Source organism: Hyperolius riggenbachi, chromosome 6 (assembly GCF_040937935.1).
Source record: "Hyperolius riggenbachi isolate aHypRig1 chromosome 6, aHypRig1.pri, whole genome shotgun sequence".
Classification (NCBI taxonomy): Eukaryota; Metazoa; Chordata; class Amphibia; order Anura; family Hyperoliidae; genus Hyperolius; species Hyperolius riggenbachi.
In genome coordinates, this window is record NC_090651.1 from 367,708,870 (window position 1) to 367,727,839 (window position 18,970).

The window sequence follows — 18,970 nt, forward strand, 5'->3', positions numbered from 1 at the left end:
ATATGATGTGTACACAGGAATCTCTTATATATGTTACGGCCAGAACCCGAAGTTTGGCCACTTCTAGTTCTGGCCGGCCACTTCGGGTTCTGGCCGGCCAATTCGCGAAGTGCCCGCTGCGCTGCGGCCAATGTTAGAAACGGATCGTTTACTCTGATATGAATGTATCTTCTGGCCGCAGCGCAGCGGCCAAACGTATTAATTTGTTGCAATTTTAAGCCGGCGGCAATGTAACGATTCAAGCCGCCGGCTTTTTCATCTGCCTCATCTCTCTCTCTCTCTCCTCTTATGGCCAGCCGGCGGGGGGGGGGGGGGGGGGGGGGGACACGCGAGTCCCCCCGGGAGTCGTTCGTCGCAGCAGGGGCAGCAGAGCGGGGAGGCTGCAGACATTGCTTCTGCCAGCACCCGCTCTGCAAGAACGGCAGGCTTCCCTGCCGCGACGAACGACTCCGGAGGGACACGCGTGTCCCCGCCCGGCTGCCCATAAGAAAGAGAGGGAGAGAGATGAGGCAGATGAAAAAGCCGGCGGCTTGAATCGTACATTGCCGCCGGCTTAAAATTGCAACAAATTAATACGTTTGGCCGCTGCGCTGCGGCCAGAAGATACATTCATATCAGAGTAAACGATCCGTTTCTAACATTGGCCGCAGCGCAGCGGGCACTTCGCGAATTGGCCGGCCAGAACCCGAAGTGGCCGGCCAGAACTAGAAGTGGCCAAACTTCGGGTTCTGGCCGTAACATATATACTAAATAACATCTATGCTGTAAGAATAAAGCCTGATGTGTAGCTGTGTCACTAATAGAGATGGTCAACGAGATGGAAATAATTCTGCATTGATGCTGATTTATGCAAATGTATGCACTCCCTTTGCTGATGAAATCAAATAATTTGATATGTTGTTAAAATTTGGTTTGGTGACTACAAATTAAAGGGTACCTGAGACGGATGAAAAGTAAAGTTTTATACATACCTGGGGCTTCCTCCAGCCCCCTACAGGCTAATCAGTCCCTCGCTGTCCTTCACCACCCGGATCTTCTGCTATGAGTCCTGGTAATTCAGCCAGTCAGCGCTGTCCGGCCGCATGCCGCTCCCACAGCCAGGAACATTCTGCACCTGCGCAATAGTGCTGCACAGGTGTAGTATGCTCCTGGCGGCGGAGTGTGTGCATGCGCACTACGCCTGACTGGCTCAAGTACCTGGACTCATAGCAGAAGATCCAGGTGGCGGAGGAGGACAACGAGGGACTGATTATCCTGAAGGCGGCTGGAGGAAGCCCCAGGTATGTATAAAACTTTAATTTCATCTGTCTCAGGTTTACTTTGTTACACAGTAGTACTATACTCTACATATGCACTCCCCACAGAGCTGCAGGGAATCCACTGAGAATGCTGTGCACATTGAACACAGAGGTGTTGTCTGTTTACAATCTCCTCATTCCCCTGCAGAGTACCTGCACATCATTCTTACATGTACCCACACTTACATTGCCTAGGGCCTGATAGATGGTCTTTGTTCCGGTTTGTACCTTTTACAAGTACTCTTACCAAGGACTAGTTTTAGTCTAAAGGGAATAAATATAGTAGTCTCTATATCCTTCTCACTTCAGTTGTCTTGTAAAATTCCTAAGCGTTGGCAGTTAAGAGACGAATTTCATGTTACATGCTTTTAATCAACAAAATTGTAATATGCAAATTAGAGGAGTCGGAGTCGTGGAGTCGGAGGAATCCTAAACTGAGGAGTCGGAGTCGGTGGATTTTTGGACCGACTCCACAGCCCTGGTGTAGAGTATGGCTCTCCTACTACATGGTAGGGGGTAAGATTGGTCTGTGATCTTTCATTTTCCAAAGACTATAGTCTGATGTGTGTATGAGCCTTAAGGGAGACGTACCAGCTGGGACAGCCAGCACACTTGTGCTGTGGTTTGGTTGGTGTTTGTAGGTTCATGAAGGACAAAGTCTAAGGTGCCAGGACATCTGTGCATATAGACTCCCGTGATGTAAATCCAGGCCTGGCTCTGACTGAAGTCAGACTGGATTAGCTGCATGCTTGTTTCAGGTGTGTGATTCAGACACTACTGCAGCCAAAGAGATCATCAGGACTGCCAGGTAACTGGTATTGTTTAAACAGAAATAAATATGGCAGCCTTCATATCCCTCTCACTTCAGGTATCCATTAACTAGTTAACCACTGAGGGTATTTTCCCCACAGAACAGACCAGAGCAATTTTCCCATTTCAACATTCCTCCCTTTCATTCGTCAATAACTTTACCACTACTTATCATAACAAAATGATGTATATCTCGTTTTTTTGCCACCGATTAGGCTTTCTTTGGGTGGTACAGTTCATTCCTCCTGTGTACTGAGCAGTACATAGAGGAAGTAATGTGTGTATGTCTTACTTTCACTTTTGTCAATGACCTCCAGCATCTCATTGATGCCGGTGATCATTGGACATAGGCACTTAGATCGGTGAATGTGGACTTTTTTTCCATTCCTTGATCTGTCTACTAACAGGCATTGACAAGAACGCACGCGGGAGCACGCACAAGCGTGTGCAGTGGGCGATCACGGCGGCAGGTGAATATCTACATCCCTGGTTTTTAGATGAAGTCTTGCGGGGCGTAGATATACTGCTGCTGGGACAATAAGTAGTTAACAGCCAAATTCTGGGCCTCATGGCAGCTGAATATAGAGACAGCCACAGCAGAGGCGTAGCTATGGGTGGACAACGGGAGACATATATCCCCGGGTGCAGCACTGTGAGAGCTCTCAGCACGGCCGTTGCACCCCCATGCACGTGAGAGGCGGCTCGCTGGCTGCCCGAAGTGCCCCTGCTTCTCTCCATCCCTCTGCAGTGGAGCGCAGACACGTTACAGCAGCAGAAAAAGAGGGCACATCTGTCTATATAAACAGGAGAAAGGGGGACACATCTGGCTATTTACAGTGGGCACATCCAGGGGCGTAACTAGAAATCACTGGGCCCCCCTGCAAAACTTTGGATGGGGCCCCCTTCCCCCCCACCTCACTTTCTGCACAGGCAAACTAAGAACCAATGTTATACAATTGGCTAGTGCACACTTGAGGGCTCGATTCCAATATCGCGAATCCGATTCGCACATGTAATGCAAGTGGATGGGCCTGTTGCCACTGTAGCGTTGTTGAGGTGCGTTTTTTTCAGCGGTGAAAAAACGCACAAAAGAGCCGCAGAATTCGCCTGCGAGTGGAATGCATGCGAATTGCATGCAATGTATTTAATAGGGAAATCGCATGCGGTTTCCACATGCGGTTTTTGCCGCGAATTCGCATAGGTACCAATGTAAATTCACACAGGCAGTGACATGGTTAAAATCGCATATACCCTCACCTATGCGAATTCGCGGCAAAAAACGCATGGGGAATTGCATCCGCATGCGATTTCATCAGCGGTGGAATCCAGGCGATTCCGCACCGCAATAGTGGAAACGAGCCCTGAATGTGTTTTCCCCATGCATTTTCTCTATCAAATACATTAGCTTCTGTGATAAACGTGCATGTTTTCACTCATACAGACACACATGGTGTGCCGAAAACGCATACAGAAAACTGACAGGCGAGTGTGCTCCCAGCCTCAGCTCATTACACTCACTCTGTCCTCCTCTGGAGCAGAACTGGCTCTGCAGACTTCTCCAGCATCACTACAGTACACAGGAGGGGTAGAGAGGCTGGGGGTAGAACTGTGCTGTACACAAGAGCCTGCTGCACAATGAATAGGGACTGTCTACAAAATATTGTCTGCAAAACCTTGTATGATTCCTTATCAGTGGCTGAGCAGATGCAATCATTACAACAATTATGCAGAAAGCAGAAAGTTGTCAGTCTCACAGGAAAGGGAAAAGAAACTTCTCCTTCATGGGGCCCACTGTGGCTTCTGGGCCCCCCTGCAGCTGCATCCCTTGCAGGGTCTATTGTTACGCCCCTGGGCACATCTGTCTCTATGGGGGGAAGGGGGCACATGTGGGTATCAAAACAGCATCTGTCCATCTGTCTCCACCCATGACCACGCCCACATTGTGATGCATGTCTACGCCCATTTTGTCTAGGTGGGGAGGCCACAAAAATTGTCTTTATCCCCAGGTGCTGAAAACCATAGGTATGCCTCTGAGCCACAGCTTACTTCCTTCTGCACAATGCTGCTGCTCTGCCGCTAGATGATCCTGAATTGTCAGTACTGTCTGAGGCCTCTGCCACACGGACACATAGCTCCCAACTGTTTCAGCGTACATGGAGTTTCCCCGCCGCCCGGTCACTTTGGCGCAGGGTGAGCTGAATGAGACTGTCTGCATCAGCATCCGGAAGGCCGAGTGATGTTTTTAACCGCTTAAAGTGAACCAGAGACGAAGCACCCTCATGTATTTTACCATATATATCAATGGGAACATTAGAGAAAACACCTACCTTGCTTTCTGTTTCATTCTGCCCTGCACAGCCTGCCTGTTATCAGCCCTGATACGTAAAATTCCCGACTGAGCATTCAGTCTGGCTTTGCTATAATGACTCAGCTATAATGATTCCTGAGCAGAGCCAGCAGGGGGCAGGATTGAGGCTTGAAAAGACATGAGAGAACACAGCTTGAAAGAAAGGGGGAGAACCGAGAGCCCAATATGGTGTAGTATGTTAATGAGGTGATGTCTGATGCAAACACACACAATGGTTATACTCACAAGGACGGGTCGCCTTCAAGGCAACCACTGGATAAGCAGGCGGGGAGAATTGTAACCTGACCCCGCTCAGGGTTAAGAAGTCGCTCTCTGTAGATAGAAGAAAATGGGGATACACCCCTCCACCAAGGGTGGACTAAACAGTTATGTGGTATAACAACAGAGGCGCCAAGTAGAGTAAAATTAGTTAAAATTGTTAAAAAGGGGGAAGTGGGTGGACTCACCTCCCTTCTGAAAAAATGGCAAGACAACGGGCAGGTTACTTCAAGTTTAAAGTAACATTTATTATGAGCTCATAATAAATGTTACTTTAAACTTGAAGTAACCTGCCCGTTGTCTTGCCATTTTTTCAGAAGGGAGGTGAGTCCACCCACTTCCCCCTTTTTAACAATTTTAACTAATTTTACTCTACTTGGCGCCTCTGTTGTTATACCACATGAGAGAACACAGACTGAGCTATAAATATTTCTGAGCAAAGCCAGACTGAATGCTCAGTTGGGGATTTTATCAGAGCGGATTAGAAGCAAGCTGAGCAGTGAAGAATGAAACAGAAAGCACGGTAGGTGTTTTCTCTAATGTCCCCACTGATATATATGGTAAAATAGATGAGGGTGCTTCGTCTCTGGTTCACTTTAAGGACCAGAGGCCGCTGGTACAGAAACGGCGGAATTCTGACGGATAACGATGAATCGCCGTCACTGCTGCACATCAGGAACCTGGGCCACCCACTCTGCCATCTCTATGATGGCAGAGTTCAGGCTGATTGGTATCTACGCCCTGCCAGACAGGTAACCACCAAAACAGGGTGTAGTACTACTCTACTGTGGTAGTTAACCTGCCTGGCGTTCTATTAAGATCGCCAGGCAGGCTGCGGGAGGTTTTTTTTTTAATAAAAAAAAAACTATTTCATGCAGCCAACTGAAAGTTGGCTGCATGAAAGCCCACTAGAGGGCGCTCCGGTGCCCAGAATAAACAAGGAAGGCCGCAATGAGCGGCCTTCCTTGTTTTGCTTACATCGTCGCCATAGCGACGAGCGGAGTGACGTCAGCTGACGTCCTGACGTCAGCCGCCTCCGATCCAGCCCTTAGCGCTGGCCGGAACTTTTTGTTCCGGCTACGCTGGGCTCAGGCGGCTGGGGGGACCCTCTTTCGCCGCTGCTCGCGGCGGATCGCCGCAGAGCGGCGGCGATCAGGCAGCACACGCGGCTGGCAAAGTGCCGGCTGCGTGTGCTGCTTTTTATTTGAGCCAAATCGGCCCAGCAGGGCCTGAGCGGCAGGCTCCGGCGGTACTGGACGAGCTGAGCTCGTCCAGACCGCCCAGCAGGTTAAAGGACAACTGAAGTAAGAGGTATATGAAGGGTGCCATATTTATTTCCTTTTAAACAATACCAGTTGCCTGGCAGCCCTGCTGGTTTACTTGGCTGCAGCAGTGTCTGAATCACACCAGAAACAAGCATGTAGCTAATCTTGTCAGATGTGACAATGTCAGAAACACCTGATATGCTGCATGCTTGTTCAGGGGCTATGGCTAAAAGTATTAGCGGCAGATGATAAGTAGGATAGCTAGGCAAATGGTATTGCTTAAAAGGAAATAAATATAGCAGCCTCCATACACCTCTCACTACAGTTGTCCTTTAAGCCTGATGAAGATAGCGATAGGTGCCGTGCAGCTGAGCCCTGGCCTGCGCTCTTCCTGCAGGGTCACACCAGGAAGTCGGTTTGTGGTCAGCCTACGTAAAGGGCTATTTTTACTGCTCTGGCGATGAATATCGTGTTTGTCTCCGACACGCTGGCTGGACACAGGTGACATTCTGGTGACAATAGCTGAAATGGCGTGACAGATTCCAGGCAGCGATCACCTGCTTGTCTGCAGCGATGCAGCGGGTCTGATTGTCAATACAGGCGAGGGGGGGGGGGGGGGGGGAGAAATGGCTGCTGGAATCGTGTAACTGGAATTAAAGTGAGAATAGAGGAAGTGTCTGATCTTGCGGTTTGGCCTCGCAGAAGATATTTCTAGAGGCTTCCTGCTTAAAGTGAGCCTGTCAGCATTTGTAGATGGACTGCTGCTGCTACGATGTGTGTAGGACTCGAATCACAATGTATTGACAGTCATTGTGCTACATATCCTTTACTGTACACTCTGGCACCCCTTGCCAAGCCCCTAACTCAACAGATGCCAATACTGCCTGGCTTTCTATCCTTCTGCAATTGTCATAGAAAATCCCCTCCCATTGGACTGCAAAGTACAGGAAGGGGCGGGGCAGAATGGCACACATTGGTTTAGCTTGCACCAGGAATCAGAGTACTTCCTAAAACCCATCTGAACCCAAAGTTGAAGAAAAAAAAAAAATCACATGCTCATACCTCCCAACTTTTTGATATGAGAAAAGGGACACTTAAGCCACGCCCCTGCCACACCCCTGATCACGCATACCATAAATATTTCAAAAGAAAAATGTGTTATTTCATAATTCAAACCACACTGGTCCTTTCTATCCTGGTTCATTTTCCTTCATATTAATATTTTAAAATTAGTAAAATATTAATTTAACCTCCTTAGCGGTATGGACGATCTCAGCTCGTCCATTACCACCGGAGGGCGCCGCTCATTACCACCGGCTGGGCCAATTTGCTTCATTTTTTTCCCAAACACGCAGCAAGCAGATCGCCGCCGCGATAGAGGTCCCCACCGCCAGACCCTGTGCGCAGCCTGGCCAATCAGTGCCAGGCAGCGCTGCGGGGTGGATCGGAATTCTGGATGACGTCATCGCGATCGTCGCCATAGCGACAGGGGAAGGCCTCAAGGAAATCCCGTTCAGAACGGGATTTCCTTACGGGCGAGTGCGCCGGCGGCCATCGGAGGGGTGGGAGGGATAGCGCAGGGAGGGGGGCATCATGTAGCTAGCGCTAGGCTAGCTACATGATGGGGATTTAAAGAAAAAAAAATACTGCTGCGCATCCACCCTGGCGATGTTAATAGAACGCCAGGGTGGTTAAAGGATGGGAACAAAGTTTAGAGTCACACATTTTTTAGTAGAGAAATAAATATTATATATATATATATATATATATTTACATAGAAAGAGGGACAAATGAGGAGGAAAGAGGGACAAATGAGGAGGAAAGAGGGACAAAGGGACAGGGCTCACAAAGAGGGACAGTTGGGAGATATGCATTCTGAAAGCAGTCATGTTGATTAGTATAAATGTTTACATACTCTTATAAAACGTGAACCTGAACAGAATAAAATTATGTAAATAAATACATGATGTACCTGCTGCAAACAATTATTACATACTTACCTTGCCGTCAGTTCCTCTCTGACAAGATTTTGTCAGAACTGAAATACTGTGTATCAGTTGCTGTCAGTTATAACTGAAAGGACAACTGATGAGCAAGGTAATCTCCACGTTTCCCTATGGTTCAAGTGGGCGATATTACAGTATAACAGTGTGCTGACTAGGAAGCTGTTATGGGGTCATCTCCATTTTTATAATGGAGGACAGAGAATTCCATTGATCACAGCGGACAGACAGGACGCAGGAGAGGAGAAAGAGATTGATGAGTAGACTACACAGGAGGTAAGTATCACGTGTGTATGTTTGCCTTTTAATTTTCAGTTAAGGTTTGCTTTAACCTCCTGAGCGTTACGCCGCTCGGGAGATTTTGTAGCCTGAGAGTCCCCCGAAAGATCGTACATGACATGATCGACGTCATGCACAGTCCCGATCCACCCCATAGAGAAGACCAGAGCTGTGTGGGGAGGCTGCGGAGATCGCTGGATCCAGGCTGGGTAATGTATAAGCGGCTGGATAGGGGGGGGTCAGGGGTGATTGGGGGAGCAGAGTCAGCCAACGACCAATATTAGCTAGTCTAGTGCTAGCTAATATGTTCTGATTACAATTCATTTAATAGGCTTCACCCGGAGGACTCCTCCTAAGGCTATTAAAACCTCTAGAGCTGCATGCCCAACACAGAGACACAGGAAGTGATATATCGGAAGAAAATGCTCTCATTTCAGATCTGTTAAGAACAAGAGACTTTTTTCAAATGTTGCCACAATTTTATTACCTTGATTCTCCCGGCAGAGACGGCCCTATGCACAGCTCAGCCTTCCTGCCAGTAATGAGTATTGGGCGGGAAAGTTTTCTAAGTAGTGCATGGAAGTAAGCTGAAAAAGTCAACCAACTCCTACATAATAATCTCTGGCAGGAACCCTGTAAAATAATGATGGCCATACTTCAATCATTGTGCCACCACTATGACCGTTAGATCCCTCTCTGATTGAAGCTGATCACGTGAGGGGGATCTATTGCCTGCCCACACACTGCACGATTTAGAAATCCTCCTAGCGCCATCTGACGGACCGCTCCCAGCATGCTTGGGTCCCACCCATGCCCAGTGTTAAAGGCTCACCTGTTTGCCGGTGTGGCTCCTGGCCCCCTCCAGTACCACCGCAAGCGTCTGTACCATGTGACTCGGCTTGTGCTGTGACATCACCGCGAGTGTCACATGGGAAAGGAGCATGCAGTGATGCCAGACACCGGAGGAGGTCAGGAGTTTCCCCGGCGGACAGGTAAGCCTTTAACACTGAGCTCGGGAGAGACACCTGTACACTTGTCGAGGTGTCCATCGATTGCCATGATATCAAGTCATTACCACCGCACCCAATCGAGCCCTGGGGACTGAGATCATCTGCCATTCCTGATCAATCTTTTTGACTGATTTTTCCCGGTTATTCAGGGGCGGACCTCCCATGAAGCCATCTTGAATCACCCGATTCAGGCGGCAAAATCTAGGGGGCGGCATTTGGACAAACAGTTTGGGTCACCTGACGCCTCTCCACTCTCCCGCCCGACGTCCTGGCATGCACATTACACTCCTTCTCCATGCATCCCTAATGCCGGCAGACTGGCCAATCACAGCCGCCCGCTGCTCCTTTTGCTAACTGGCATATCGCCATAGGAGACGGTCAGTGCACTCTGCCACAAGGTGATATGATTGGCATTTTGTGTGATGGGGCGGGGCATGGCATCACAAACGCACAGGCCAGGTGTAAAATCGGCCTCAAGCACACCTGCAACCTCAAAGAAAAAAAAAGTGTTAGATACTCACCACTGCAGAGGGGAGCCGCTGGCTGCTCCACAGGCTTCCCTGATCATCTTCTGCCACTCTGCTGGCCGCCAGGACCCTCCTCATCTCTCTGCGCTCTCCTTTGCGCACAAGCGCGGCAGCACTGCACAGGCACCCTGGGGATTCGCGCTGCACTCTTTGCAGGCGTGGGCTGTACTTTGCACCTGCGCTCATACATGGAGGCAGGGCATAACTACAGGGGAACAGCTCCCTGCCACCACAGGGCCCAGAGCTGTAAGAGCGCCCCATTATTTGTAATTACCCCCTGAACGGAGGGGAGTGCAGAGGGCAGCAACATCATAGTCAAATATTGTTCAGAAGGTCCCAGCCCACCACAGGAGGGACATAGGAAGACTGAGGAGGCCTCTTCCCATAAGTAAGCTCGCCCTACTGAGGTATCTATTGTTTTTTCATGACTATACAGAGCAGGGGTACCCACCAGGCAGCCTAGGAAGGTGCTTGGGTCCTAGTGGATGACAAGGGGCCTAGTAGGTGAAAAGGAGCGCACCTGCCACCTTCTCTGACCTCTCTTCACTTCAGCTTACCAGAAGGACCTCGAGGGGCGCCCCCAAATCTACTACCTTACCTAGAGCCCCATTCCATCTTAATCCATGTGACTACAGGTACTCTGGGCTATGCTGGAATTATTTACATGACAAAGTACAACTATCCACAGAAACCCCCATACCTGTCATAATGAGGCCTGGGTGAGCCTCCAGCATTGCAGCCACTCCCTAAGCAGCAGGAAAAAAACCAACTCTCTATGGAAATGAACAGAGAAGCAAAGTGCTTTCAGCTACAGCACCACCTAGCTGCTGGAGGAGGCAGTGCATACAAACGAGGTTTCAAGACGCCAGATGATTCATCCTTCACTAAATGTGGTAGAGGCCTGCAGCGGTCTAATTTTTCAGACCCGCACCCGCAGCCCGCTTTCTGGTGAATCTGGTACCCGCACCTGTAGACCCTCTACCCAATTAAAATAAAAAACGGGTACCCAAACCCGCAGAATGTTTAAATCAGCAATGAGAAGAGTAGGCGAGGCACCATCCACTATGCTCAGGAGTAATTTATTGTACAACCATCACCAGCACAGACAAATACAAGCAGCATAGGGCATACCTCCCAACTTTTTGAGATGAGAAAGAGGGACACTTAAGCCACGCACCTACCACACCCCTGATCCCGCCCCATCACACCCCTAGTCACTCGTACCATAAAGATTACATAAGAAAAATGTTTTATAATTCAAACCACACTGGTCCTTTCTATACAGGTTCATTTTCATATTAACATTTTAACATTAGTAATATATCAATTTAAATTATGAGAATACAGTTTAGAGTCAAACCTATTTTTTAGTAGAGAAATATAAATAAATATATATATATATATATATATATATATATATATATATATATATATACACACACACACACACACACATATACATATATATATATATATATACATATATATATATATATATATATATATATATATATATATATATATATATATATATATATATATATATATATATATATATATATATATATATATATATATATATATATATATATATATATATATATATATATATATACATATACATATACATATACACATACACATATACATACACATATACGTATATACATACATACATATTTTTACATAGAAAGAGGGACAAATGAGGAGGAAAAAGGGACAAATGAGGAGGAAAAAGGGACAGGGCTCCCAAAGAGGGACTGTCCCTCCAAAAAAGGGACAATTGGGAGCTATGGGCCATAAGGTGAAGGCCTAACAGTCGTTTTGCGATACTTCCACTTCCTCAGAGACAGGTAAACAGTCTCTGAGGAAGCGAAAGTACTGCAAAACGGCTGTTAGGCCTTCACCCTTTGCTGCTTGTATTTGTCTGTGCTGGTGATGGTTGTTCAATAAATTACTCCTGAGCATAGTGGATGATGCCTCGTCTACTCTTCTCATTGCTGTCTGGACTTTATGCTTAAAACGAGTGCACACATGGGAGTTGCAACCGTCACACCAAGGTCCTACAGAGTGCTGCGTAATATGTTGACTCTTTATAAATACAATACATAAATAACTGTGTCTTTAGCTCTAGGTTAAAGAGAACCAGAGATGAAGCACCCTCTTGTATTTTACCTTATAAATCAGTGGGAACATGACAGTAAACACCTAATCTGCCCTTTGTTTCATTGTTCTCTGTGTAATCTGACTGTTATCACGTCTGATAAGAATCCCCGACTGAGAAGTCAGGCTGCTGCGTCTAGCTTTGCTACAGAAAGATTATAGCTAAGTCTGTCTTCTGTGGTGTTATTTCAAGCCCAAGCCTGCCCCCTTGTGGCTTTGCTATAATGACTCAGCAATAATCATTCCCAGCAAAGCCAGATTTAATTGCTCAGTCTGGGATTCTTGTGACTGCTGTTAACAGACACTTTTAGCAGTGAGGACGAAACAGAGAGCATGGTAAGTGTTTTCTCTAATGTTCTTACTGATATACATGGTAAAATACACAAGGGTGCTTCCTCTCTGGTTCCCTTTAAAATTCACTTTAAGGGTGTGGTTACATCCTATTCAATAAAATGCAAGTGTCCCTGCATCATCTGAATGGCTGTGTGTCCCTGGCTTTTTTGTACTGAGCATGTGCGTAGCCAGGGCAGTCAGGACACAGGGCCGGATCTGACAGTTTGTTGTTTGTGGTTCACAGAGGTTCTCAGTGCATTGTGGGAAATAACAGCTTTTTCCAACTTCCAAGCAAGCAGCTCCTTGTGCATATACTTCAGACAGTGGTGGGGAACGAGTAAGCGGGACGCGTATGTGTGCGCATTGCGGGGGGGGGGGGGGGGGGGCTGTGACCTAGCGCTCGTTTTTTTAACAGGCGGGCCATTTTACTAGTACCAATCTATAGATAAAGGGAGTGTTTCTGATGCTGAAACCAGGCTATAGTAAAATTGGGTATCCTGAATCAGATCCTTCTATATGTTGTTGTGGTGCCTGTTTAACCCCTCCCATGGATGACACAAGACACAGCAACCACAATAATTATCCGATTTTTTATTGACAAAATAAGAAACCATTAATATGAATAAATAGAAAAATAAATCTACATTCAACATACAAAGATAAATACAACAAAACGCCACATTCAGCCAAACACACAATATAGCGTTTGTAACCAGATGGAATCAGTTTCCTATTTCTTCACATCTACCAAAATGATGATAAACACAGATGAACTGACAGCCATTACCCACAATTCACAGCACAATGAACTAAAGTGCTGCATCCCCTCCTACTGGTGGAGCACCATCTAGTGGCTAAGTGGGACAACTGCAGCCTGTTCACATTGGAATAAAAGGGCAGTCAATCTTTATATATTTTTACTGTGGCCTTTTCCTGTTTGCTTTTATGTGCAGCACAGATCTTCTTATGTTGGAGGCCTCCGGGGTAGGATTACAATCAGGACCGTTGACTGTTACAGAAAATATTTAAAGTGAATATGAGATGGCGAGAGAGAAAAAAAATTATGCATACCTGGGGCTTCCTCCAGCCCCCTTGCCATCCTTCTGCACCCCCTGGATCCTCCGCAATTGGTCCCGGAAAGTCCTCTGGTCCGGAGTAGTGTGTATTGCGTATGCGCGGTCCAGCCATGCTCCCAACACTGACAGCGCTCTGTGCCTGCGCCATAATACAACGCAGAATGTTCCCGGAGACGGGCATGATGGGGGAGCACACGCAGCCGGACTGCACCTGCACTGCTTGTCCCCAACTGGAAAATTTTGGGAGGCCAGTTGTGGACGATCCAGGCAGCGCAGAAGAACGCAAACTAAACTATAAGCCTGGAGGGGGCTGGAGGAAGATATTTAACATTTCTTGTCTCCTTCACCATATCAGGTACTCTTACAGTCAGATGCTTATCCTGAAGAGAGGGAAGCCTCAGGAGCCCTCTGAAGTGTACCCCCCCAATATGCAGAGCACAGCCCCTCCACATCAGGGCCACGCAGCTCCTCTTCCTAAATCATGGCCACTCAGAAGCCTCACTGCTAAAAGTGTCTGTTATCAGCTGTGATAAGAATCCCGGACTGAGCATTCAGTCTGGCTTTGCAGGGAATAATTATAGCTGAGTCATTATAGCAGAGCCACAAGGGGGCAGGCTTGGGCTTGAAAAGACACCAGAGAAGACAGACTAAGCTATAATCTTTCTGTAGCAAACCTAGACTGAGTGCTCAGTCTGGGATTCTTATCAGAGGTGATAACAGTCAGATTAAACAGAGAACAATGAAACAACGGGCAGATTAGGTGTTTACTGTCATATTCCCACTGATTTACTGTATAAGGTAAAATAAATGAGGGTGCTTCGTCTCTGGTTCTCTTTAGGCCCCGTTCACATCTGAAAAACGCAAAACGCTGGCGCTTTGCTCGAGTGATTTTACCGCGATTAGTGCAGTAAAAATCACTGGACACTTCCGCGATTCAGAGCGACCGCGAGCAGCGCTTTAAGCAGTGTACCGCGATTGCTTCAGAAACGTGCCAAAAAATGCTGTAACGCGTTTTGCGATTGCCGCTAATCCTAAAACTCCCGCGACCGCCGCCAATCGCAGCAGGGAGATCACTGCCATAGGGTAAAACGGCACTAGCGCTTTAGTGATTAGGGTGAATCACCCACTAATCGCTCAGCTGTGAACTGGGCCAAAGAGGACCTGTGGTGATAAAAACACCATGAATAAAACTGATTATTTTTTACTGTATTGCTTAAAGGAAACCAGAGATGAACGCTTTGGCACAAAATAAACATATCCCCCCGATAGATTTTTACAAAAGAAATACTACACCCAGTATTTTCGCTGCTCTGGTGTGCCTTTTTTTTTTTTTTTTTTTATACTAAAACTCAATACAAAACAGAGGTCATCAGAAAAGCATATTATTTAGTGGGCTGTGTGCAAAATGAAATCACCGTTTCTAAAAACCTCTTATAACTAACAAATATATAAAAAAAAACGTTTTTCAATTCATTTTTTCAATTTTCCTCAGCAGCACCAGCTCCTCCCATCTCATCACAACTCTCTGTAATGCTTTAAATATATAGAACAAGAAAGAGCCAGCAGGGGGCAGGCTTGGGCTTGAAAAGACATCAGACAAGAGAGACTTAACTATAATGATTCCTGAGCAAAGCCAGACTGAATGCTCAGTCGGGGATTTTATCATGGCTGATTACAAGCAGGCTGAGCAGTGAAGGATGAAACCGAAAGCAGGGTAGGTGTTTTCTCTAATGTTCCCACTGATATATATGGTAAAATACATGAAGGTGCTTCGTCTCTGGTTCACTTTAATAAATTATCTAGTCAGTGTTTGTCCATTGTGAAATCTTTCCTCTCCCTGATTTACTTACGGAAATCTCTCACAGGCGGGAACATCTTTAGTCCTGTCAGGTGATCTCGATGCCTGTGGTACTGTCACACAAGTGGCGAGGGTAGCTATAACCGGCTGGGGGTGAATGGGCATGACCTTCTGGCCTTTGGTAGTTTCCTTATTTGCCTGCTCTGGGTTCAGCCTCCAGCTGGGTACAGAAGCATGCTGGGACAGCTGCTGTGTTGTGCGCAGGCCTCGACAAATATGGCACGCAAACCCAGAGCAGCAATTACACAGAGTCCTGGGAGCCTGTCCAGCATCGCAGTGTCGGCACAGCAACGTGGTGGGTAACACACGTGGCTGGCAGCACTAGAGTTCAAGAACCAAGACACTATCTGCAAAATAATGTTGTTTTGTATTGTCAGAACACCTGCATACTACTGTCAGGAATTCCGACAATAGAATAGTATGCAGATCAGGTGTTTAGAATGGAGTTGTATGCAGATCAGGTATTCGGAATAGGATAGTATGCAGATCAGGTGTTCTGACAACAGTATAGTAAGCAGATCAGGTGTTCTGACAACAGTATAGTAAGCAGACCAGGTGTTCTTACAACAGTATGCAGACCAGGTGTTCTGCCAACAGTATAGTAAGCAGATCAAGTGTTCTGCCAACAGCATAGTAAGCAGATCAAGTGTTCTGACAACAGCATGCAGAGCAGGTGTTCTGACAACAGCATGCAGAGCAGGTGTTCTGACAACAGCATGCAGAGCAGGTGTTCTGACAACAGTATGCAGAGCAGGTGTTCTGACAACAGTATGCAGAGCAGGTGTTCTGACAACAGTATGCAGAGCAGGTGTTCTGACAACAGTATGCAGAGCAGGTGTTCTGACAACAGTATGCAGAGCAGGTGTTCTGACAACAGTATGCAGAGCAGGTGTTCTGACAACAGTATGCAGAGCAGGTGTTCTGACAACAGTATGCAGAGCAGGTGTTCTGACAACAGTATGCAGAGCAGGTGTTCTGACAACAGTATGCAGAGCAGGTGTTCTGACAACAGTATGCAGAGCAGGTGTTCTGACAACAGTATGCAGAGCAGGTGTTCTGACAACAGTATGCAGAGCAGGTGTTCTGACAACAGTATGCAGAGCAGGTGTTCTGACAACAGTATGCAGAGCAGGTGTTCTGACAACAGTATGCAGAGCAGGTGTTCTGACAACAGTATGCAGAGCAGGTGTTCTGACAACAGTATGCAGAGCAGGTGTTCTGACAACAGGATAGTATGCAGATCAGCTGTTCTGGCAATAGTATGCAGATCAGCTGTTCTGACAATAGGATAGCATGCAGATAATTTATTGAGACTCCACTTGCTGCATGCTTGTTCCAGGTATGACCACTGAAGCCAAAAGATCATCATGCTATTCGGTCAATTGGCTGCCTCCATGATCCCCACACTTCCTGTTCCTTTGAAGCAGCTGGTGTTGATATAATTTATGCTTCTATGAAGGCTCGGGGTCAGAGAAGATGCGATTGGTTTCCTCATCCTCCAGCTCAGCCAATCGGAGATCCACTTCCCTGTATGGAGAGTATGAAAAACTGAAGTCACTGAGCCTGAAAGCAGCAGCAGATCAGCCAATTGAGTTAATTTAAAAAATGCTATTATACAGAGTCAGGGCTGCACACCTAGCAGTTCTGTGTCACATGACTTGTTTCTCATTCACATTCTATAGCCAGCAATAAATCTCAGAACTGACCGTAAGGCCAAACCGCACTTCCTGCAAGTCTAAAATCTGTGCTCCCCAGACGACAGAATTCCCGAAACTTCACATTTACAGCAAACCTAAACCAGGTGTGATTCTCACCCAAGAATAAGGCAAGCACTGGATACTGTAGAGACTTCCCTTTCCTCCACGCTGCCCATCATGTCACCGCCGTACCCGGTTAAACCTTCTCATTCTGCCATGGTTTCGGTAGTCTTCGGGAAGCCTTCAGCAGTACTCGTGTTCCTGAGTACTTCCAAAGACTATGGCCATATGGGCAGGCACGTGGCAGATTAAATTTAATGTTGACAAATGTAAAGTCATGCAACTTGGCATACCTATGGCACCATATAAAATAAATGGCATACAGCTGGGAACAACATGGAGAAGGACTTCGGAATACTGGTTAATAACAAGTTAGGTAATTGTACACAATGCCAAGCAGCCGTAGCTAAAGCAAATAAGATTCTGGGATGCATGAAAAGGGAAATATCTCAAGATGCTAGTATACTACTCCCTCTGTATAAATCACTTGTGAGGCCACATCTGGAGTATGGAATAATGTGGGGGGAGGAGATATGATGCAGGGGGAGGGGACATGATGCAGGGGGAGGGGCACACACTACTCCCTCTGTATAAAACACCTGTGAGGCCACATCTGGAGTGTGGGATACAGTTTTGGGCACCACACTATAGAAAGGACATTGACCTTCTGGAACGGGTACAAAAATGGGCAACTAAATTAATCAGAGGGATGGAAGATCTCACTTACCAAGAAAAGGTTGGACATACTGGGCTTATTTAGATTGGATAAAAGGTGACTGAGAGGTGACCTGATTAACATGTATAAATACATCAGAGGGTGACACAAAAACTTGGCAGATGAGTTTTTTGTCTCTAGGGTTGAACAACGGACAAGGGGACATGATCTGCGTATGGAGGAAAAAGTTTTTGCCATCTATTTAGAAAGGGGTGCTTCACAGTGAGAGTGGTTAAAATCTGGCATATCTTACCTCAGGAAGTAGTTATGGCAAACAGGGCTTGGATGCTTTCCTTGCATTGAAGGGCATCCAGGGCTATAATTATTAGGTAATTCCCAGGTAGTTGATCCAGGGATTTAACTGTCGGGAAGGAATTTTCCCCTTTTAAGGCTAATTGGCCCAGACCTTGTAAGGTTTTTCGCCTTCCCCTGGATCCACTGGGATATGTGCAGGTTCAGGATGGTGTGTTTTCTGGTAGAACTTGATGGACAGAGGTCTTTTTGCAACCAAACTATGTAACTAGGCCACCCGTACTGCGCACACGAGAGTCTGGCCTCGCCCAAATTCCCTCCCTATGCATGGTACAATTACAATCCATCGCCCCGGTACTGCTAGATGTGTACGCCGGCACTGTCTGCTGCTCTGGTATCATTACCTCAGTCTGGAGCGCAGAGATCGTCGCTGTTCCCTCAGAACCTGCAGCAGGGGGTCATCTGCAAACTCTGCCCCGTCTGAATCTGGAATACAGTGACCAGGATGAGGATATTATCATTATGAGATCATAGACCGCAGTGCTACACAGAATACACTACAATAACAGTAACCATCCCTCACAGGAGCTCACAATCCAATCTTTACTACAGTCCTAGTCCAATATTCCTACTATAGTCTACAGTCAATGCATTTTAAAAGGTGTAGAACCAATTACAAAACACACAGGTTGCCTTAGCTACGGAGCTTTAGCCCCGCACTGCCACCCCACAGCTGGGGAGACTTTGCTCTACATGACTAAGGCTCCTTTCACACTGCCAGGGAAAAACGTTCCCTTTATCGAAACTTAACGGAATATGTGCGAAGCAATAGGACCAGATCACATCAGTCCGTTCGGAACGGGTTTATTTATTCCATTTTCACCACGCTGCTTGTCACCTATGTTTCCTAAAATACTCACCTGCTGCATCCAATCCAGTCCTCGGTCGCTGCCCATCCCGGTACCTGCATGCCAAGAGTGCCGGTATACCAATCAAAA

General features: G+C 46.8%; 2 protein-coding genes across 4 annotated transcripts in view; both read right to left on the reverse strand.

Annotated features, from left to right (window-relative positions):
* The window catches only part of ARHGAP33 (Rho GTPase activating protein 33), a 174,897-nt gene extending 164,337 nt beyond the window's left edge, over positions 1-10,560 (reverse strand). The window contains exon 1 of the mRNA XM_068241858.1: positions 10,519-10,560. The gene's annotated coding sequence lies outside the window, so the exon portion shown is untranslated. The remainder of the gene's footprint in view (positions 1-10,518) is intronic.
* Positions 10,561-16,537: 5,977 nt separating this feature from the next.
* PROSER3 (proline and serine rich 3) overlaps positions 16,538-18,970 on the reverse strand; it is a 37,642-nt gene continuing 35,209 nt past the window's right edge. For all 3 annotated transcript variants that reach the window (XM_068241862.1, XM_068241860.1, XM_068241861.1), the window contains 2 exons: positions 18,377-18,458; positions 16,538-16,775 (listed from right to left, as the gene is read on the reverse strand). In XM_068241862.1, coding sequence (XP_068097963.1) covers positions 16,700-16,775; positions 18,377-18,458 — 158 coding nt within the window. In that variant the 3' untranslated portion in view covers positions 16,538-16,699. The remainder of the gene's footprint in view (positions 16,776-18,376; positions 18,459-18,970) is intronic.